Source organism: Panthera uncia, unplaced genomic scaffold (genome assembly GCF_023721935.1).
Source record: "Panthera uncia isolate 11264 unplaced genomic scaffold, Puncia_PCG_1.0 HiC_scaffold_1399, whole genome shotgun sequence".
NCBI classification, from domain to species: domain Eukaryota; kingdom Metazoa; phylum Chordata; class Mammalia; order Carnivora; family Felidae; genus Panthera; species Panthera uncia.
Genome location: NW_026058029.1, coordinates 29,492 through 53,103, shown reverse-complemented (window position 1 = coordinate 53,103; position 23,612 = coordinate 29,492). Strand labels below are relative to the sequence as shown.

General features: G+C 40.4%; 2 protein-coding genes across 2 annotated transcripts; both read left to right on the top strand.

The window, feature by feature from the left end:
* Positions 1-301: 301 nt before the first annotated feature.
* LOC125917021 (coiled-coil domain-containing protein 89-like) lies at positions 302-2,051 on the top strand. The gene has a single exon (XM_049623274.1). The coding sequence runs from the start codon at positions 775-777 to the stop codon at positions 1,885-1,887; it is 1,113 nt and encodes a 370-aa protein (XP_049479231.1). The 5' UTR covers positions 302-774; the 3' UTR covers positions 1,888-2,051.
* Positions 2,052-18,680: 16,629 nt separating this feature from the next.
* On the top strand, positions 18,681-22,109 carry LOC125917017 (CREB/ATF bZIP transcription factor-like). Its single transcript, XM_049623269.1, is given in 3 exon segments — positions 18,681-19,177; positions 19,179-20,322; positions 21,410-22,109. Coding segments are annotated over 2 exon segments (1,080 nt in total). The 5' UTR covers positions 18,681-18,958; the 3' UTR covers positions 20,040-20,322; positions 21,410-22,109.
* Positions 22,110-23,612: the final 1,503 nt, after the last annotated feature.

Here is a 23,612-nt window from a genome sequence, read left to right as displayed (position 1 = left end):
AATTTACTTGTTATATTTAACTGTTTAATCTGGAATTGACTTTGGTATATGATAGCAAGCCTCATCTGGATCTTTCTTTCAGTTTTAATGTTCAGCACATCTATATTGTTCATTAAGCTTCTTTCTATAACCTTATTTTGCCATTGAGTAGAAACAGGGAAAGCTGAATATCTAATAAGATGTATTCCCAGCCGGGGACAATAGGAAGGGACACTAAAGAAATTTCACTGGGGTTAGCTGTGTTAAACATTATAGGTTCAACTCACAGCCACTCAGGATCCTGGCTCCCAGAGCACCACTGCTACTTTGTATTTATAGATGACACATTTCTAAGGAGCAAACGTGTTTCCACAGAGTAATTTATTCTCATGACAAGTGAAGGGGGGAGATGGAGGAAAAATATGTCACAGGCAGCTTGATTTATTTACTCCTCCCAGAAATTAGGTGGAGTCGCGGTTTGTTTGTTTTGCACCCTGATGCTGGCTGAAAACCCAGTGGGCCTGGCATCTCTTCTCTGTACATTATAGGCCAGATGCTGGGCTGGGAGCAGAGAGCTGTGATTTGTTAGAAAGGCAAGCACAGATTGGTTCTCCAGTCCCTCAGATCTCCCTGTTCCTTCACGGCATTCTGAGGACCTGTCCACCAATCACGGGGCTGCTTACTGGAAAAAGCAACTGCTGGAGAGCGCTGGGAGTCCCTAGCAACACTCCGAGGCTTTTGAATCTGAGGGCGAAAGGCTGTGTAGTCAGCCGATAGTGGAGAAGAGCAGCACCTATGCCTCAGGAAGAAAAGGCTGTCAGGATGGACACTCCACATACTGAAGAACCCTTCGATAAGAAAGACAAAAAACCAGAAAAGCAGGAAGAGGAGATGGAGTTTAAGGAACTGGGCGGTCTGAGGGAGGCCTTGGCGAATCTCCGGGGACTGTCCGAGGAGGAGAAGAGCGAGAAGGCGATGCTTTGCTCCCGCATCCAAGAGCAGTCCCAGCTCATCTGCATCCTGAAGCGGAGGTCAGACGAGGCCCTGGAGCGCTGCCAGATCCTGGAGCTGCTCAACACAGAGCTGGAGGAGAAGAGGATGCTGGAGGCTGAGAAGCTGAAGGCCGTGAGCGAGTATGCCCAGAAGCTGGAGGAACGCTTTATGACCCTGGCAGCCAACCACGAGTTGATGATCCGCTTCAAGGATGAACACAAGAGTCAGAACGTCAAGCTCAGGGAGGAGAATGAGAAACTGAGGCTGGAGAATGACAGCCTCTTCAGCCAGGCTCTGAAGGACCAGGAGGCCAAAGTGCGCCAGCTCACCGCCCGGAGCGAGGCCCTCTCCAAGGAGCTGGAGACCCTGAAACAGAGGTGTACTCGGGATGCCCGCCAGGCACAAGCCAGAGAGAAAGAGCTGCTGGAGCTGCAGAGCCGGCAGGCCTGTGCCCACGCCAAGGAGACAGAGCAGCTGCACAGCCAGCTGCAGAGCCTCCAGCAGCAGCACCAGCAGATCGCGGAGCAGATGGCCGCGGCGGAGCAAGCTCACGGCAGCCTGAAGCAGGAGCTGCAGGCCAGACTGCAGACGGTCACTCGCGAGAAAGATGAGCTGCTGCAGCTGTCCATGGAAAGGGGCAGGGCGCTTCAGAGCAAGCAAGCGGAGATCCGCCAGCTTGAGGAGAAGCTGGAGACAGCAGATGTGGCCAGAAGGTATGCGCTACAGAGGTTTGAGCAGGAGGCCGTGGCCGTGGACAGTAACTTGAGAGTACGAGAACTTCAGCGCAGGATCGATGGGATCCAGAAGGCCTATGATGAACTCAGGCTGCAGTCTGAAGCCTTCAAAAAGCACAGCCTGGGCCTTTTAAGCAAGGAGAGAGAACTCAACGCCAAACTCCGCCATCTCTTCCCATAGGAAGCTTCTGTTTCCTCTTTCCTCTAGTTTAGAATTGAAATATTTGTGCCTTAGCATTATGTGTATTATACTTTCAAGCACAATAGGAAGAAGAAAAGCTGCTTTACTATGATCTTGTGGTTATTACTATTGTAACGCTAACACTGATTTTCAGTCCTACCACCTAGAATACACAAGATTTACCTGACTTCTTTCTGTGCCTTTGAAATCCTCCAAAGTTTGCTATCATTATCTCTACCTTCCTCATAACCTATTCATTCTCAACCTCAGATATCTTCGTATATCCTAAGATTTTAAATTAGCAGCTCCTATGGGCTTAAGGGAATCTGAAATGCAATGAAATGTACTATGGTGAAAGTAATTTAGTATAGTTCCCCCTTGGAGATAGGTAGGCTTGTAGTCTCCCATAGTTTAAATTATAAACTGTAACAGTTAATAGCATGATAATAGCATAGAGAGCTCGCAGAAAAAAGTGTCATATTTTGCAACTGGCCAAACAGTTGCTTGCTTCATCTGCTTTACAGCAGTATCCTTTTGATTTTATTTTACTTGCACTAGTTTGGAAAACAAAGATTGAAATCAGTAAGTTCTTTACCAAAGCAGGCAAACTTTATTACAGTCATTCTATATGAGCAATAAGATTCAAATAAGTGAAATCAACCAGTTTGTATTTTTCCTGGAAGCTGAGATCACATTCCATTTTCTTGGGTTTTTCCCTTAATGAAAACAGGATATAGAGGTACAAGGTTGCAAATATCAGTAGTTTCCTTTAATATTACATAATGTGCTAACAGACAAAAGGCCCCAATTTAGGTAAAATTCAGAGCAAACTGGGTACGATACATAAAGCAATGCAAAGTGATTGTTTTGTTTCTATTAGCATATTTCCTTGCAATTAACTTTTCCTTTAAAAAAAAAAAACATCTAGGGGCACTTGGGTAGCTCGGTTGAGTGTCTTACTCATGATTTCAGCTCAGGTCATGGTCTCCTGGTCTTGGGATCAAGCCCTGCATTGGGCTCCATGCTAGGTGTGAAGCCTGTTTAGGCTTCTCTCTCTCCCTCTCCCTCTCTCTCTCCCTCTCCCTCTCCCTCTCCCCCTCCCCAGCTCTCTCTCGCGCGCTCTCTCAAAAAAAAAACAAAAAACAAAAAACAACCAAACATCTAAACAAAAAATATATATGTATACTTAACAGCATGTTTTAGGAATACCTAAATATGTAGATGCATACAAACAATAGTTATTATATATATTTATAGAAAATTCTTAAAGAGGTAGTTATAAAAATATACTTAGTGCTTATATCCCTGTTTTTAGTTGATATAGAAACATTATTATGAATACCCCTCAAAATAGATTGTAGTATGTCGACCTCAAAGGGCCGTGGACCTGGGAGGGGGCGGAGGAACTGAGAAAAAGAGAGGACAGTATAGCAAGGCACAGGAGACCCCAAGCCAACAGCCCAAGGCACCGAGGTTTATTGTAGATCTTCTTATATACGTTTTCAGGAAAAACAGATCAGCAATGATTAACAACAGAAGCTTAGCAAAGCATGTCAACAATGTACATCTGATTCATCTATCATATGTACTGCGTACTTGCGAATGAGAGCAGACTTGCAGATATGTATGTTCCGATAAAAATCTTTACCATAGAAGCAAAGACAAAGAAGGGAGTGAATGCACTGTGTTATATACATCTGGCTTTCTTTAAGCAAAACATCCCTATCTGCATACTAAAGAACAGACCACATTTTCCAAGGGCAATTCACTCAAGTCCTTTCAGGTTATTTTTAACCTTATGATCTCCAGTTTTCTCAGAGATCTTGGACCCTGAATGAATATGGGCCTATGGTCATTATGGTGTTCTGTTTCCCACAGTAATATAGTATTTTTCTTACCTCACAGGGGCCAAGAGTCCCAAGAGTTACCTAATAATTTGGATTTATTAAAAAGTATTACTTGCTATCTTAAAAAAATTATTTTTTGAGAGAGAGCATGCGAGCAGGAGAGGGACAGAGAGAGAGGGAGAGAGAGAATCACAAGCAGGCTCCACACTGTCAGTTCAGAGCCTGATGCAGGGCTCAGATCTCACAAACCATGAGATCATGACCTGAGGCATGACCTGAGAATTAGATGCTTAACTAACTGAGCCATCCAGACGCCCCTTGGAATCTTTTTAATAAGCAATTTTCCAGTGTTACTTTACCTCAGGCAGTTTTTTAAACCTATTTTCTCATAGTCCTACTAAGATTGTGATATTAAATACAAATTCCAGAAACCACATTGATGGCCTGAAAGGACTATTTACTTCTTACATATTACCAAGGATCAGAATATAGGAGCTAGTTTAATCATGGTTGTCACTGTTGAGCTCATACTATTTGTCATTGTGCTGAAGCCCTTTGGATGGCTGGCTTTATTTAATCCATAGGGCCTTTTGAGAAGGTAATTATGTTTATTTCTATTTCAAAAAAGAAAAAAACTGGGATTCAGTAATTTTCTCAAGGCGACTTGGTCCCTGTGGAAGCTGGGATTTTGATGACATACCCCATTGAACCCCATTGAACAATTTCTTGACTGTCCACTGAGTGCCAAATTCAGAGGTTAGGCACTTAGAATAAGCATGAAGAAATATCTTTTCTGCATTGGCAGAGCTCTCACACAGTCTAGTCTAGGCACATAAAGCAATTATATACACAAAACAAAGTAGTTATATATAGTGTGATGTATTTTCACAGGGGGTGTTATGAGATCACAGTGGGTAAAACACACACACACACACACACACACACACACACACAGAGTAGCTAACTCTGCCTGGGGTTAAAGGTCAGGAAGGTAGAGAGGATTAATTGGCAGGGATAACCAACACAAGAGTTGACATGTAAGCTGGTTCTTAAATAACTAGTAGAATTTCATCTGTGGAGAAAAAGATTTGAGACAGCATGTAGAAAACCACAGAGGTTTTTAAAAAATGTGCAGGATATTTGGGGACATCATAAATAGTTGGGAAGAGGTTCAGAGAAGCATGTCTACGGATAAAACTGGAAGAGTAGGTTGTGGACAGAATACTGGGAGCCTAGAAAGCCAGGCAGACCCCTTATATTGGGTGGGGGGGAGAAAAGGGAGGAGGGGGCAAGCCTAGAAACATAGCCACAGAAGAGCCTTCCTCTTCCAGCCAGGTTTGGGTGGTTGTGGTTTGCAAGGGGCCTGGTGCGCATGTGCACCAGCACCCCTTCCTTTCTCCCACCAACACCCCCAATGTCTTTCAGTGAGTCCAAGGTCGGTCCACTTGGCTCAGCAGGCTCTGGGGTGGTGGCGTAGCTCACCCAAAGTTTTATGCTCAATGCTTGTGGAGAAGGCAGCTTCTGTGCAGAGGCAAGGTGGGTCTTGAAAACGAGGGAATCCTGGTGCTCCCATACTGAAGTGTGGTCTGTTGGAGGACTTAGCAGAGGGGACTCCTTTTGTGGTAGGGAAGCGTGTGTCTGGAAGAGTGCAGGGGTGGGTAAGGTAGGGGGACAGGGGCGTGTGTCCCCTAAAACATGGGCACAAAAGAAGGGCCTCAGGTGCCAGGGTCTGAGGACATTACTTTTCAAAGTCATGCTAAGGCATTTGTATTAGGTTGTATGATATGAAATCGGCACTTTGTGAGTCATCAATTATTAGATATTGACCGGTGACATTGACTCTAATACCCTTTTGAAAGATATTAAAAGGATAGTGGGTAATGAGAAGAGAAAGTCAAAGATGGATGCCTTGGAAAACTGATGGAAGAGCCTGATGTGGAAACCAAAGGTAAAAGAAATGTGGAAAAAATTAAAATTCCTTACAACTTACAGCCTATTGACAAGTACTTGGGACAGGCAGAATGAGCTTCCTGGAGGAACTGAACTGCCTCAATCTTAATACTTGGTTAAGGGCAAAAGGCAACCTTAGTTTGACATTATAGCCTGACCTCCAGGATCCTGCATATTTTCTGTATAAAAATCCCTTTGGAAACTTCCTTTATCTCTACACTACCACCACCAACCCTTCCCCCAAGATATATGTTAGCAATCCTCCTCTGAACATATGGCTCATTGATACACATCTGAAGGGTCTCATGATTAAGATTTTACTAGACAGTAGTAAATGACCTTATCCTAACAGTGGCTAGCCCCCTCAAGGTCCTGGAAACCTTGGCTTGCAAATTCCTTAGAGACTTACACTATCCTAACCCTCTCCCTACTTAAGAGTATATAGTCAGTCACTTCTCACAATCCCAGTGTAGCTCTTTCTGACCACAAGTCCTGTCCCTGTGCTTTACTAAACCACCTTTTTTGCACTGAAGATGTCTCAAGAATTCTTTCTTGACCATTCACTCCCGAACCCCAACATTTCACATCGATATGGAGCCCACAATACAGAATAGGAAAGAGGAATGTGAACTTATCATGTATCAAGTGGTTTTCATTTCAGCCACATACCAACTCATTCACTATTTTACAGATGAAAAAAGTGAGACTCAGGGAGGGTGACTTTCCCAAAGCCAAAGAGTTTTGCTGCGGGGGAGGGGGGGTGGTGCTGGAGCAGGAGAGAGGTTTGAACATAAGCCCCATCTGGCAGGGCCAGCTTCATGGCGTGTCACTTGTATGGACTTCCACACTTGGTTTAACACTCTGCTGTTCCTGCCTTGAGATGCTTGATCATTGTGTGACAAGGGGCTCCACATTCTCCTTTTGTGCTGGGCTCTTCAAATTATGTAGCTGGGCTTGTTTTCTCGCTCAAAACCCCATGTTTTCTCCCACTATACAAACTACCTTCTAACCAGCCACAGAAAAGCATTGTTTTTTCCCCTCTGTGCTCCACACCACTTTGCATTCCACTCTCTCAGTGCTTATCTTGTGTGTAATCTGTGACCCACAGCCAGATCCGGGGATGAGCAACCAGTTTAGTCATTGTGGTATGCTGATCTAGAAAATGATGCTTATCACTGGAACAAATTAAAAAAGTGAAGTGGCCACCTCCAAACTATGCCCATGAGGGTAAATTTTAAAAAACAAAATAGCTCAACTCCTTTCCAAGGCAGACCTACATCTCTAGTAAACTTTTCTGCAACATCCACAAGCAGTAACCCTAAAGTGAAAGCAGAATAGAAATTCTAAAACCAAATAATGTATGAGTGATGCCCCATCGATAGTGTGATCTTTTGTGTTACCTATATTGAAAGCCCCTCAGTGTGCCTTTAAGAACTTGTCTAGTTAAAAACCAAACCAAACAAACATAAAAGAGAGCTAGAAAAGGAGACAGATTACAGAAAAGGTGAACTGACTGGGCTGATATTTTCACAAATACAGACTCTACTTCAATTAGTGAACATTAATTCAGGATAATTTGTTTCCAGTAAAGTATTAATAGAAGCTCTGTTTCTTCCTGGGGAACCTGGGTGGCTTAGTCAAGCGTACGACTTCAGCTCAGGTCATGATCTCACAGTCCATGAGTTCAAGCCCCGTGTCAGACTCTCGGCTGACAGCTTGGAGCCTGGAGCCTGCTTCGGATTCTGTGTCTCCCCCTGCCTCTGCCCCTCCCTTGCTCATGCTCTGTCTCCCTCTGTCTCTCAATAATAATAAATATTAAAAAAAAATTTTTTTTTTAAATCTGTTTCTTCCCAGCTCCACTATATTAAACAGTTATTTAAAGAACGGTGTTTGAAGGAGTACCTGCCCAGGTGCTTGCTGTTCTATCCAGCCCTTGTTGACCCAGACACCTATGGATGGAGGGTGATGGGTGTTGGATAGGCCATCAACAATGCCTGCTGTACCACATCTACTTAGATTGACAGAGCCTTATCTGCAGGGAGTCTCTTTTTATCTTGGCCTCCTAAAAAAAAGTTGGAATTTAGGGGAAATGGCCAAGAATAGGCTTTTCTAATCATTTGTCCATCTTCCTGAGGACAAGCTGGATGTTATTTTCCAAAGGCTAAAAACATCTAATTAAATTTAAAGGCCTAGGGCTGTACAGATGTATCTCCCTACCTGATGTTGTTCTCTCCAAACCTTCTGTTTATCTCACTTGAAAAAACTTTCAAATTTTTTCTGTCCAAATTTTCCCTTGGACAGATCTCCCTGGTCATTCGTTACTTATTCAACTGACCACAGCAGCCCCCTACCTCAATCAATCACACTCCTCAGTTCTACAAAGGGATTAGTCTTAGCTATTTGCCAGACTGTGCCTATTTAATGCTCTAATCCACTCTTATTTGTACTAGTCTAAAATAATCTTCCCTTTCATGTTTGAGATTGTTCATTACAGCAGTGTTTGTAAGAGCAAAAGATTGGAAACAGCCTACATACCATAAATAAGGCACTGGTTAGACTGTGGGCCCTTCATTTTTTGGAATACATTGCAAGTGTAAAAAAAAGGGGGGGGGAGAAAAATTAAGCTCTTTATGTACTGATATGAAAATATCAGGTTACATGTAGGGAAAAAACAAACAGGGTGCAGAATACTATCTGTAGTATACTCTCTTCTGTAGAAACAGGGAGGTGAAGAGGGGAGTAAAAATGCAAACGTATTTACTCCCATCTGCTTAAATAAATATTGGAAATCAGAAATACTAATAAAAAATGGTTACTAGTGGTATGGAGGGTTGTGGGGACCAGAATCGTTAGGGATAGGACTGAGAAAGAAACTCCATGTGCACTATTTTATATCATTGGAATTTTAAACCATCTGAGTGTATTACCTATTCAAAAAGGCAATAAAATTAAAACAAAGCATCTTGCACATAACTGTTTAACTTCTTAGTAAGCTCTATTTCTGTGTAGGTGACTCAAAAGCCTGCAGATTTTTCTTTCTCCAAGAATTAAGTAGACAAGACATATTTTATATAGAGCCAAATATGGCCTGACAGATCTAGGTCAGGCCATTCGGCTGAAAGCTGCTGCTTTCACAAATGTTCAACAACATCCGGCTAATGACAATTTCTTTTTCTATTCTGAATGCCTCCTAAAGCTTACTATTTCTCTCCTGAATTTAAAGATTTGAATGTGTTAACTTTTCTCATGGATTTTCATATGTCTGTGTGAGACGTGAATTTTTTTTGAGAGAGCAAGCCTGAGAGCAAGTGGGGGAGGGGCAGAGAGCGAGGGAGAAGGAGAATCCCAAGCAGGCTCTCATCTGCCAGCTCGATCCCACGAACCGCGAGATCATGACCTAAGCCCAAATCAAGAGTTGGATGCTTAGCCGACTGCGCCATTCAGGAGCCCTGAGATATGAATTTTAGATTTTAGAAAGCCTATTGTCTCATATTAAATTTTGTAGGCTTTGGATGTTGGTGTTGGTTTTGCCCTAACAGACAAACAAAAGATGGTAGAGGTAGAGCAGGCCAAGCCGTTCTGACCTTTCCAGTTGAGTAAGTTATTCATCTAATGCACCCTATTAATTTAACAAATATTTGAGAGCCTTTTGTTGGCCAGGTACTGTGCTAAGTACAGAGACACAATGTGAGCAAGACAGGGACCTTATCCTCACGGAATTTGCCTCCTAGTGGGTGAAGAAAATGCTCTAGGATAGGATGACATTGGAGTGCACAGCAGAGCTTTGCAACATAATACCGAGGGGGTTAGGGACAGGTTTTCCTAGAAGTGGCATTTAAACTAAAGCCTGTTGAATGTGTAAGAATTGCCCAAGAGAAGAGAAGAGGAAAACATGAGAGTCCAGTAGCTTGGCAGCCTTCATAATACCTCATATTCCTGGTAAGAAACTGCCTTTCCCAGTATCCACACCATCCAGGGCTGCAGAATAAGCAGTCATAGTAGGTTCTAGTAAGAGACCCTGTGGCCAGATTAACCCCATTACTCACATCCGTGTTTACCTCCGTCACTGTCAGAGGTCTGAGCCTTGATAATCTGGCTCAGTCCTCCCCCCACAACCATCCCCACTCAAATCCTTCTACTAGGTCCTTTGGAAACCTAGATCTATGATCAGCAAAATACCAAGGTATTAGTGCAGTGAGTGAAGTACCAAGGTATTAGTGAAGTACGAGTGCACTGGCATCAGACTGCCTGGATTCAAGTGCAGTCACTTACTGGGGGACCTCAGATTAGGTCTTAACTGGATGCAGAGGAAACCAGAGAGCTAAAACTTCCAGTGTGTGAGAGATATGAAGAGAAGATAGCCTGAACTTCACATTGGTGTAATCATATAGAGAAAAGAATTATCCAAATCTAGAAAACTGCTTCTTAAATGAATATCCTTAATAGACAATATTCCAAGGAGAAATTGAACCACAACAAAATCTTAGTACATTTCATTTATTAGTTTTGTGGCTGGTTGTAATATTGGTGTTATTCTAAAACTATTATATTTTAAAACTATTTTTAACTATATCACATATATATGACATATGTATATATGTTTTGTGTATGAGACAGAGAATGAGAGAGACACTAAAGGAAAGATAATTATGTTAGTGTGGGGACAAAGTTAGGGACAAGACTTTCAATGTATAAACTAAGATATTAAAAAGTAAAGTAAAGCAGTTAATGTTAAATTCAAATTGAAAATATCAGTCTAAATCTATGACAGTTTTTCTTTAAAAAACATACACATGTTCTTCGGGTGCCTGGATGCCTCAATCAGTTAAGTGTCTGAATTTGGCTCAGGTCATGATCCTGTGGTTTGTGGGTTCGAGCCCTGCATCTGGTTCTGTGCTGACAGCTCAGAACCTGGAGCCTGCTTTGGATTTTGTGTCTCCCTCTCTCTCTGCCCTTCCCCTGCTTGTGCTCTCTCTCTCTCTCTCACAAAAAAAAAAAAAAAAAAAAGACAACATATGCCCTAGCTCTGTCAACTGAGAAGCCTAAATTCAATGACAATTTGGTAGTAACGAATATCCCTCAGGCCCAATCTGTGGCCTCCAAAAACTATTTTCCACTAAAATGCAGAAGGAATTGTTGGAGAAATGGCTAATTCCAGAACTAGAGTTGGAAATGTATACAATGAACTTGAGGCAGTTAGTTGTGTCAGAAAGCAAATAAAGTGTCAAAGACTAACACAGCTCTCTTTAAAAAGACAGGAGAGCCAGGCTGGAGAGGTTCCCAGTGGCTAAAGATGAGTAATTTGAGAACAAAAATAACTGCAATTGAGTGAAACACACTGAACATTTTAAAATCTATGAGTTCATTATGATACACCAAAAAAGGCAAACAATAACAATAATGAAAACAACAACAAAACTCAGTGGTCATTAACTGAAAAGTGGCTATTAAAAGGAATTAATTGGTTGTTTATCCTGCTTTTCCAATTTTCTGTATTTCAGGGTAAAAAAAATGGCCCATATGTGACAAACTAACAGAATTGAGAATTAAATTAAATTAAATTAAATTAATTGAGAACTAAAGGAATAAGAGAATTTTAAAAATCATTATTTTATAACTCCTAGTGAAATAATTTTTTCAAACACTGATCATCATTAGATGAAACTATTAGGAGAAAGGTTAATGGAGAATTTTACAATGGAACAGGAATGAGAGTGTCACCATTTGAAAACATCCATCCATCTTAGCTTCACTAAAAACAGGAAAGCTAAACATTGTGTGCTTCCCATATGATGCATTATGAAGAGTAGCGTCTTCTAGGAAGTATTCTGGCCATAAATGTTGAACCTTAAATGAACTAAGCCCTGAAAACCAATTTCCCACTTGCAGGATGTATGGGTCTAATGGGAAAAGTAAAATGGCACCACAAGAAAGCAGACAAATCTAGAATATTCACTTGCAGTCAGAAATGCTTTCTTGGGAGGAGGACAAAGGAACGGAAATACAGCGAGCACACTAGGAATTGCACGTAATCCCTGCAAATACACAGTGCTTGTAAACAAATCCTACAGTGCCTAAACACTGCCAGTCCGGAGTCTTCAGTTTACACTCAGCCATAATATCCTTTCATGGTCTTACTACTCTTTACAGATTATACTTCGCGGGTAAATAGGCAAACTAGATTAAAATGAGCATTCTGGCCTCTGTAGCACTGTTACCCTTCTGCTGTATCCGCTCAGCAATACCCCAACCCTGACTCACCTGCATTCCCTGCCACCTCTGCTCCAATCCTCCTCTATAGAAAATCCAACAAACGTTATGTATTGGTGCTGAAGCACCACAAAGCCACGGTCTTTGTAGAGGATTTAAGAGACTGGTAATCGTCATCTACTTCAGTCCCTCTTTTAATGTGCTTTTTCCTAAATTACAAAAAGTGGAGAAACTGAAACAAACAAACAAAAAAATACAAAGCAAACTATATTTGCCAGATTTCTCTGCAGTATTTTTTGGAAGATGCAAATAAGGCAGGGGCCCTTTCCCTTCTTTGGCTATTGTTGCTGCCAAGCATATTCTCAGAAACACGGGCTTTTTCTGCAACAGCATTCCTATATGCATTCACTAGTTTTATGGGATATGGTAGCCAGCCCCCAAGATAGCACTAATGATTCTTGTCTCCTAGTATTCACTTTCTTGTGTAGTCCCCTTTCACAGTGAATAAGGTCTGACGGTGTGACCAGTAGAATACTACAGAAGTGATTGTGTGTAACTTCTGAGGCTAGGTCATAAAAGACATTGCTGCTGCTTCCTTGGTGTCTTGGATCATTCACTCTGGGGGAAGCCAGCTACCATGTAGCATAGACATTCACACAGCCTGTGGAGAGGCCCACATGGAAGGGGAACAGAGGCTTCCCCAAGCCATCTTGGAGGTGGATCTCTAGCTCCAGTCAAGCCTGCAGATGACTGCATTCTCAGCCAAAATCTGATTGAATTCGATGAGAATTCCAGAGCCAGACTACATGACCAAAGCACTTGAAATTTTCCAACCAACAGAAACTTTAAGAGATAATAAATGTTTATTGTGGGTTTAAGCCATAACAATAAGCAAATATTTATTATTTATTGTTGTTTTTAGAGTTTGAAGAACTTGCTGGGCCCAATAGATAATACATGGGGTTGAGAGTTTGGGCAGTGGTAGTACTCTTGGAGCCAAATTCCAGTTTTTTATTTTAACACTTTCCCAATTAGGGCAGAGATCTCTTTTGGGCCTGTTGGGCCACATTGTACTGAGAGGCATTCTTGATCACCCAGCCTAGTGCCCATTCCTCCAGTCCTTCCAATGACTTTATAAGCACATATTCTCTGTATTACAAACTTTTCTGCTTAAAATAGCCAGATTGCTTTCTGTTTCCTGAACTTTAGCTTAACCTAATCAAAATACCCATCTGAAATCAACCAGAGACATTCCTGTGAAAGTCAGAAATAAGACAAGGAAGTTGGCTTATCAACAGTATTATTTAACATCAAAGTGGAAGCACTATTTTATTATTAGTCAAGATAATGAAAAAAAATTATTGCAAAAGAGAAGGCAAAATTATCATTATATACCATAAGATGATATAATTGTCTACTAGAAAAATTTGAATGAATAAGCTGAAAATAAAAACTATTAAGAAAGTCTAGTGGGATAGTCAGTAAAAAATTTAACAAAAAAGATCAAAAGCTTTCCCACATAGCAATTTAGAAAATATAAAAGAAGAAATAACCTAGTCCAGTGACAAAAAAAAAATACATAAGATAACTTGAAAAAATTAATAAATTTAATGCAATTTCCATGAAAACTCCAGGTCTTTTTGAACTTGGAAAATTTTATAAAGTTATCTGGTAGAATAAATATTCAAATATAGATAGAAAATTCTGAGAAAGTAAGACCAGCAAAGAAGGACTTGCCCTATGAGTTATTAGAAAACATTGTAAAAAACAGTGATTTGAGGGCATCTGGGTCACTCAGTTGGTTAAGCATCTGACTTTTGATTTTGGCTCAGGTCATGATCTCATTGAACCCTGTGACGGGCTCTGTGCTAACAGTACACAGCCTGCTTGGGATTCTCTCTTTCCCCTTTCTCTGCCTCTCTCCCACTCATGCTCTCTATTTCAAAATAAATAAATAAGCATTTTAAAAAATTGAGTGGTTTTTCTCTCAGAATGGTTATACTGACAAATGGAACTGAAGAAAAAGACCAGAGATAGACCCAACTATACACAAGAATTTAATATGTGGCAGGTATTCTGGGAAATCTGTGGAGCAAGTCTGCATTGTTCAATAAATTGTATTGTGGCAAATAACTTTTTGAAGAATTATATTCCTATATCATAATTTATACAAGAACAAATTCCATTTGTAACTAGATGAAATAAATAATCATATTGTGAAAAACTTTTAGTAAAATGTGAATTGAAGTAATTAAGAAGTATTATTTAGGCTAATAAAGCCTTATTAGCCTTAAAACCAAAGCCAGAAACCATGAAGAACACTTTGATAGACTATTTAAAAATTATAGCAAAACAAGCAATTTCACTTCTTCTCTCCCCAAATGTATGTTCAACTGAGGAACAAAATCGGGACATATATAGGAAATAAAGGTACATTATCCTTGTAATGCAAAGAATTCATATAAATCAAGAAGGAAAAAGACAAATACTTTTTCCCACTGCAAAGAAAAATGAGCTCAGATGTGAACAGGTTGTTCACATTACACGTCAAGCGGTCATGTGAAAAACATTCAGCCCTCTAATAATCAAAGAAACACAAATTGACACAAAAGATGCCACTTTTTATTTTTGGATTGGCCATTTTAAAAAGAACAAGTCCACTGTCTTTGAGTGCATAGGACTAACTACTGTTGCACATCATTGGTGAGAGATACCTTTCTGTAGGTAATGAAGATCTCTGTATAAAAATGGTATCTAAAAATTCTGCTTTCAAGAATTTATCCTAAGAACGCTCTAAGTGAACAAAGATACTTGTACAATATTATCATGTGGTTTATGATAGTGAAAAAGTCAATGCAACCTAAGTGTTATAGAAACTGGTTGAATAAGTTGGAAAGTTCATGTAATGGCATTCTAGACAGTCATCAGAAATAAGCACGTGGCCGGTGGGGGGCGGGGGTGGTGGTGGCACCTGGGTGGCTCAGTTGGTTGAGCATGTTCAGCTCAGGTCATGATCTCACAGTTCATGAGTTTGAGCCCCACATGGGGCTCTGTGCTGACAGCTCAGAGCCTGGAGTCTGCTTCTGATTCTGTGTCTCCCTCTCTCTCTGTCCCTCCCCACTCTCGATCTGCCCCTCTCTCTCAAAAACAAACATTAAAAAAATTTAAAAAAAGCGTGTGAGTCTGTACTAGTTGTCTGAAAGATATCCACAATATATTCATGCCAGAACAGTTGAGTTCAAAGAAATAAAATCAAAACAAGTGTCTGTACATAGAAAAACTATGATATACCCAAATTTTAGTAACAGTTATTTTGGAGTAGTTAGGTTGGACAGGTTGTAATATCTTGTTACTCATTTATACATTTCTACACCATCTGAATCTTTTGCAATAATCATTATAACCAGAAAAAGAAAACCCACAAAACATCTGTAAAGAAAGAGTGAGAAGAATGAATAGAAGAAAAGGGAGTGATAGTGAAGGGGAGAAGACGCATTTTCTAGGAGGTTTACCCTTGCTTTGTTGCTTTTTTGTCTTCTGAGGCTACATTGTAAAAAATTCTCCTTCAGTTTTCTACTTTTAATCCGATTGGAGAGCCTCTTAAAATACATGTATTTAAACCAAAATCTTGCAATTTAGGGAAAAATATAAGAAATCAATCCATGATCTTGAGAATCTAGGAGATTTGCCTAAGGAGAAAATTCAGTTGAATGGGATTACCAGCCACACAAGCGCCTGTAACCCAAGAGGGGCCAGAGCATATAGCAAGCACCTTGCACTGTTTGCTGCTTTGCTGCAGCAAAACCTTTCCCAACGGGAAAGTTAGGAAAGACGTACATGTTCTTTCTTTCTTTATTCTTCTAGATACCATAGCTCATATTTATTTTTGTTCTTTGCAGAATTGCACAGTTGAATTTTGTGTTATACCTTCAGCTGGAACTGGAGACCTTCTTTATCTATGAAACTGGAGACCTTTTTTATTAACCCATTTAATAAATATGATTGAAACCTAAGCTGTGGCAGGTACTGTTCTAGATATATGGGATTTATTACTGTCCATCGTTCCTGGAACTTGCTTTCTATCCCTGTAAGAAACAATCATAAAAAAGTAGCTATTTGTTGAAGCTATTTGCTACTTATTCAGTACCCCAAAGAGAAGTTTCTTAAGACCTAAAATCTGAAAAGTGGATAAAGGAATTCATATAAAGTTAACTCGTGGGCAAAGAAGGAAAATTTTTCCCTTTTGATTTGCCAGGGAAGTTTAGTCTATTGTTAACTCAACTTGAGTAACTGTAAGATTTTATGTCTATCCTATTCCAATCAAACTTTCCCCCCTTTTGGAACTCCTTATCTTCCCATTTCCTCTATATCTTCATTGGCCTTGCTTTTAAAATTTTTGAATTTTTTTGTTTCACTGTATTCTAATGTACTTGTAGAGTGCTTCAAATCTCAAATACTTTGTGGGGTTAGAGAACAAGATACACCATGAGGAAACAGACATATCCAGAATGTGGTGTGTTTTTTAAGACACATGGCCTTCTCTCTTCAAAAAGCCAATAGTAAGAAAAGCTAAAAAATGGGAGGGATTATTATTCGAGTTTGAGAAATGGGAAAAAAAACTTCTCAAAAACATAGCCAAATGTAACAAGTGACCCTTGTTTGGATCCTGTCTCAAAAGAAAGTATCCACTATAAAAGATTATCTTCAGGAAAGATGAGGAAATTTGAAGATGGCATGGAAAACAGATAATTTTAATAAATTATTGTTAATCTTCTCAAGGCTTAATAAGAGTATTATGATTATGAAAGAGAACGTTCTTATGCTTAGAGATACATACTTAAGTATGTTGGGGTGATATGTGTTCTCTGCAACTTTGGAATGATTCACCAAAATTTATGTTTTACAAACATTTATAAACAGATAAAGCACATTTGGCAAATGATAATTGTTGAATTGTTGAGTCTGGATATTGGGTAGTATTGCTGAATTAGAGTGGATACTGTATTATTCTTTCATATATTCTGTGAAATATTTGGAAACTTTAAAAATTGATATATATCTATTTATTATGCAAAGATAAAATATGTAAAACTGATTATAAAAAATATTCAACTATTTTAGTGAAACAATTTCTTATGCAGTAAAGCTTCTAAAGAAAGAGACTGACGCCTTAATTTTCTATGGGGATTAAATTGAGAGACCCTATTATTATGGTCCAATCATCACTAGAGCCACTAGAGGTGTTTGGCAGAATTTTGATTTCCAGTGTTACACAAACCTACAGACCAGTCTATGGGTAATTTACATATTCATTAGCTCCCTGAGTAGTATTTTCATTCACCTGATTTTGGGAATCATTATCTTAGATTTCATATTTTGCATCTACACTTCCTAATGTATTCTTCTTAAATGGCTATTTTCTTAGGCAAGCCATTAGAAATTGTAACAGATAATATTGTGGTTAAATTAAAAAAAATATGCTTCAGATATCATTTGTAAAATGAATCAATGAACCTTATGTTAAAACTATTTTAGGGAATTATATATTCTACCTGATAGAGATGTATCTTTCTTGTTATCTTGAGGGAGGGAGACCACAGCATTGTCACAAAAGTAAATGTGTATGTAGCCTTGAAAGGGAAAAAAGCTTTAAAATTCCTAAAGAACTTGGACAGAAATTTAGTTGAAACCCTAGAGTTATAAGGAGAAGAGTTAGCGTCGATAATGTAGTCCATTTCAATATCTATTTTTAAATTAGAATTTCTTTTATGATTTAAAGAAAAGTTGATGTCAAAGAATATGTGATCCTAAAATATTGACCAGAATAAACAAAATATAAAATAAAAAAAACCAAAAACTGTGGTTATCACAACTATACATCTAAGTACGTTCATAAAATTGTGAACACAATGAACAGAGAAAAGAATACAACAAGGGTGTTCAACTTGGCTACAGGGATTTTAAGAGTACTCTTTTTACCCTGATACTGAAAAACAGCAACAAAATTGGGCTCATTCAGGAAAAACCAGAAAAGTATTGTCTTTGAAAACTGGTAACAACAGTCCTTTTTAGGAAAAACATCTGTCAGTTTCATGAACAACTACCAGATAAAACAAAGAGGAAAAAAGTCACACACACGATTCATTCTATTTAACACAACCAGCAATACAACCATCGCTCAAACCATGAGGTAGCGACAGTACAAAAAGACTGGCGCGCATATGCACACCCACACATGCTCACAATACGCCAACTACAGAATACACACAGAAAATGCGTTTACAATCTTATTACAGACAAGGAAAAGACCTTTTTTTGTTGTTTAGAAAAGGCATAGAAATGGCCTAGACGTTTTAATAAAATTATAATTAAAACTTGGAAATTAAATTATATATGAATGACTTATTTACTTTTTTCCCCTAGCACTCTGTGTTTGAATGAAATGATCTTGTATTACAACAGAAGGGGAAAGGATTCAAGCGGTGTTTTATCACCAGTCTTAAAATTCCATGGACATGCAGGGTAACTTTAAGATTTTTCGTAAATTTGGTATTTAAAAGATCATTTCTGAGAGAGTCGTTTCACTGGAAGTGGAAGCTAGAATATGCAGGGTTGAGAAGTGAGGGCGGAGAGAGTAGACCACTTCTTGATAAACTCGGGGTTTGTTATTTTTGCCGCTGTTACTATGACATCACTGGAAAGCTGAAATTACCCCCACTCCGGACCTTACTGAACTCTCGCGATACTAGAGCTCAGTGGAGCGCGAAACGCCGTGGGAGGGGCTGGGGTAAGATCAACCGACTTCCGGCCAGGCCGTTGTCTGGGTGGCGCGGTCGAGTCATCGTTGGGCCTCGCCGCTTCGATCTCCTATCCCTTCCCCCCCCACCCCCCGCCCCAGCGCGGGGGGTCGACCAGTCAAGTGGCGCGGGAGGCGTCTCGGATCTTCCCCTTCATTTCGCTGTGGCCAGCTCCCTGGCTCCCCGCGCTGGGGGTCTGGGGTCCTTGGGGGCCCGCGAGGCCCGGTCTGAGGGGCCGGGGCCTACGTGGGCCCGCCGCTGGGCCCCATGAGGCATAGCCTGACCAAACTGCTGGCGGCCTCAGGCAGCGACTCCCCAACCCGCAGCGAGAGTCCGGCGCCGGCCGCGACCTGCTTGCTGCCCCCGGACCTGACCCGGGCGGCGGCGGCTGCAGCGGCGGCGGCGGAGGAGGAAGAGACGGCGGCGGCCGGATCTCCCGGCCGCAAGCAGCCGCGCGGCGACGAGGGCGAGTTGGAGGCCGGGAGGGGGGGGCCGCGGCGGCGTGGCCGTGCGCGCGCCCTCGCCCGAGGAGATGGAGGAGGAGGCGATCGCCAGCGTCCCCGGGGAGGAGACGGAGGACATGGACTTTCTGTCCGGGCTGGAACTGGCAGATCTTTTGGACCCCCGGCAACCGGACTGGCACCTGGAGCCCGGACTCAGCTCGCCCGGGCCTCTCTCGTCGTCCGGCGGAGGCTCGGATAGCGGCGGCCTGTGGAGAGGGGACGACGACGACGAGGCCGCGGCTGCCGAGATGCAGCGCTTTTCTGACCTGCTGCAGAGGCTCTTAAACGGCATCGGAGGCTGCAGCAGCGGCAGTGACAGTGGCAGCGGCGAAAAGAGGCGGAGAAAGTCCCCAGGAGGAGGCGCGGGCAGCAGCGGCAACGACAACAACCAGGCGGCGACAAAGAGTCCCCGGAAGGCGGCGGCGGCTGCTGCCCGTCTCAATCGGCTGAAGAAGAAGGAGTACGTGATGGGGCTGGAAAGTCGAGTCCGGGGTCTGGCAGCCGAGAACCAGGAGCTGCGGGCCGAGAATCGGGAGCTGGGCAAGCGCGTGCAGGCACTGCAGGAGGAGAGTCGATACCTACGGGCCGTCTTAGCCAACGAGACCGGACTGGCTCGCTTGCTGAGCCGGCTGAGCGGCGTGGGACTGCGGCTGACCACCTCGCTCTTCAGAGACTCGCCCGCCGGTGACCATGACTACGCTCTGCCCGTGGGAAAGCAACAGCAGGACCTACTGGAAGAGGACGACTCGGCGGGAGGAGTGTGTCTTCATGTGGACAAGGATAAGGTGTCGGTGGAGTTCTGCTCGGCGTGCGCCCGGAAGGCGTCGTCTTCTCTTAAAATGTAGGGTCAAGTAATCTGCTCTTTATCCGCGTTTACCCCTTTCAACTCCCTTACACCATGTAAAACACCTTAGTGGGACATCTTCACTGGACACATTTCAGAGGAGGAAAACAGTAATATTGAATCTTTAAGTGTTTAGCTAAAAGCATGAATGTGACACTGTAACCAACTCCTAATGATAACATGTGACTATTAAATCTCTCTGACAGTTTCTTTTTTAGGTGATTTCCTTCCTGCCAGGCTCCGTTGTAGGGGTTACAGAACAGTCGTTCCCGCCTCACAACCTGGTAAGGATCCATCTCTTCACGTAACGCTCATGCTCTGCTGCTTAGTCTACTTTAATGGGCAACATCTCAATATGTGTGTGTGTGGAGGTTTTTTTTTTTTCTTTTTTCTTTTTTCTTTTTTGGAAGGTGGGAGGGGAAATCTAATTTGGGCCCTGTCCACCCTGGAAACAGACTTGTGCTGGTCAATAATGTATTTAAGATGCTTCTTCTGGTTGAAATAGCTGTTAATGTGTCCCCTTGTTCAGACTTGCGTGTACCTAGCTCTTCTGTCCCCAGTGTGGACATGGCCTTGGATGACATCGGTTCCAACTGTACACTGAAAGCTGCTAATAGAGATACAGTTTGGAGACAGTGAAACAGGTGAAGTTGAATGGAAGTTCCGAGTTGTACAAGGTGCAAATTGGAATTCCAATGTTAGAGCAACTTTTTAGAGGCTGACAATAAGTATTTGGGGCTTGCACAAATGTGATAGTTATTTTGCTGGAGATGACAGAAATGTCTTAAATATTTGGGAATGCCATTTAGTTTTCAGAAGGAGATGTAGAAATACAAAGTATTCAGAGTAAAAGATTTTAATATCTCACCATTAGAGAGGTTGGAAATTAACATGCATATCTGTGTTATTGAAGGAGGAGTAATAATGGTTAATGAAATGTTTCTTTGAGGACCAGCACAGTGATTACCTTATCACTGAGTATAAATAAATTGTTAAACATTTTTACTTTTGTTGTATTAAAATTTTAGGTTAAATTTATGTATGATTAGATATTGAAGGTTGTGAAATGTGAATGAAAACGTGTAAAGTGAGGCTTCACAAAGAATCTTACTCCTAATTTCAAAGGTTTTTGTCCTATTTAAAAATAATTTTTAAAGTTGAGTGGTTCTGGCTACTCAAGAACACGATTGACACTTTTTCCAAAGATGGGACATATTCTTCCCTTGAAGTACTGTATTATCCATTGTCTGATTGTATAGATTCAGTTACTGTGTCCTTCAGTGTAAGAGGCATTAAGAAATTCTTTGTGAAACATCACTGTTTGATAAAGTATATACATATTTAGCATCCTTGTTTTTCTTTGTGCTAAAGTGGATACAGCTGTTGGGGCAGAAGAGACGGGACCAGCTGCTGGCCACATTTCCTGCTTTATTTTAAAAGGTAGTATAAGAAATGAGGAAAAAGAGGTAATATCAGGGCTTCTGCTGTCTTTTATTTTAAAATGTTCATAATTAAAAAGTATTTTCCAGCAGTCCAAAGATGTAAGTTATCTTACACATAAAATGTTTTGTTGTTATTTGGTTATAAAAATGGAATCCTTGTTCTTGCACAACTGTAAATGTTTTGTTGCTAGATAACACAATTTGAGACCTAACTTGGTCTCTGGTTTCCAGTGCATTACAGCATATTTTGTAAAATCATCTACTGCACTTGAGCATGAATGGGTAATAGCCAAACTCACAACCTGGAGTGATGAACCTGCTTATACCTAAGTGCAGGAGCAAGCCCCTCACAATGCAGCTGCATGGATTTTTAGTGCCTACTGAATTATATATATATATATATATATATACACACACACAAACCAAAAGTAGTTGGAAAAATTATTTGAAATGACTAATTTGTGCTATCTCTATGGAATATGTTAAATGTAGCTTTTTGAAACAGAAGCCTTGAATTGAAATTTAATTAATACTTGAACATTTTGTATATATTTCTTTGTATATAATTTTGTGCAGTACCAATGACAAAAATATGGTGTCATAATAAAACCAGGTTTGTTGATCTTTCAGTTATGGGCTCAAAGAATTTATTCATCTCTAACATGACATTGGAAAATAATGGATGAAAATAGGAAAAATGATTATTGTTAATGCTGACTTTGGGTCTTAAAAGGTTCTGGAAGCAGTAAGTGTGTTTTTCTAAAATACCATTCCCTTGGAATATTTTCTTCCTAATGTCATTGCTTGTCCTGCATTATTTGAAGTTTGGGGCTGGGGAGAAATAGTAGTCAGAGCTTTCTGAATTGGAATGCTTTGAAAATTCTAAGTGTAGATTTTTAGAATGTCATTTTATAAATGGCAGTTTTTGGAAATACTTGAGTAAGAACTTTTGAGAATGGAGATTAGTATCACCTATTTTTAAAGCTGCTTATTTAGGTTACTTACGTTTTAACTGTCTTTTCTTAGTTTCCATTTCATTCTCCTTTTTTTTTTTTTTCCCTAATTTTGGTGACTTAGTGATTTTGTCATTTTTTACATCAACTTCATGGTCTTGTTTTTACATGGTATTGCATGTATTTAGGACCTAACAGGGGCTTTAAATAAATTTGATCATATTTATGTGTAAGCACATTTTACTGTAAATGTTTGGGTTTCTGAATTTACAACAGATCTGTTTATTTCAGTATGTAGTAAACAATATCTTAAAGTGTCCGATTCACTACTTGTTAATTAAAAAAAGTTATGATTAATATGAAACTGTTGTCTTACTATTTTTAGAAAATTGTGTTCTGAATGATTAGTAGTTGGATAAAGGAGATTTCTGGAATATAATAAGGATTGTTTTGAAATTTTAAGGTTTAGCTCTATTTACTGTAGTGGTTGAAAACAACTTAGTATTTGGGAAACTTTTTTTTCCCTAATTGCCTCTATGGCAAAATGATACAGAATTAAAGAGGTAGTTTTTTTTTAATATTTGCCTTCTGATGGTGACAGGAATTCATACATTAATTGAACTAACACATCATATTGACCTCCTATTTCTGTCATATTGACTTACTGTTTCTGCACTTTCTTGACCAGTCCTAACTAAAAAGTCCACATTTGTTAAAATGTCGTCACACCTCTGATATAATCCGACAAAAAGTGTTCAAAATATTTTAAATATTTGTGCATTTTGTAATCACTAAATTAATCTCTCTCTCTTCTCTTTAAACAGCTTAGCAGTGTCTGCAAAAACGAATCTTTTCCTACAACCTGTTAACTGACTGGACTGATGGTAACAAAGTAATTGTGGGAGCCATGTCGGTCAAAAATTTGGCATCTGCTGAAAAAAAATGAATGCCATATTCAAGTTCCCAAATTACTTCTGTACTGATTTCACTTTCCAGATTTCACTTTCCAGAAATGGAGATATGAAAAGATTCTCTGGAATCCTTGAAAGACTTAATAGAAATACATGAGACTAAGTTAATTTTGGAACAAAATCATACCCTTTTGTCTTTCATGGGAGTGATCAGTTCTTGCATACCTTTTAAAAATTGTAACCATTGGAGAAGAGAATTATAGTATTT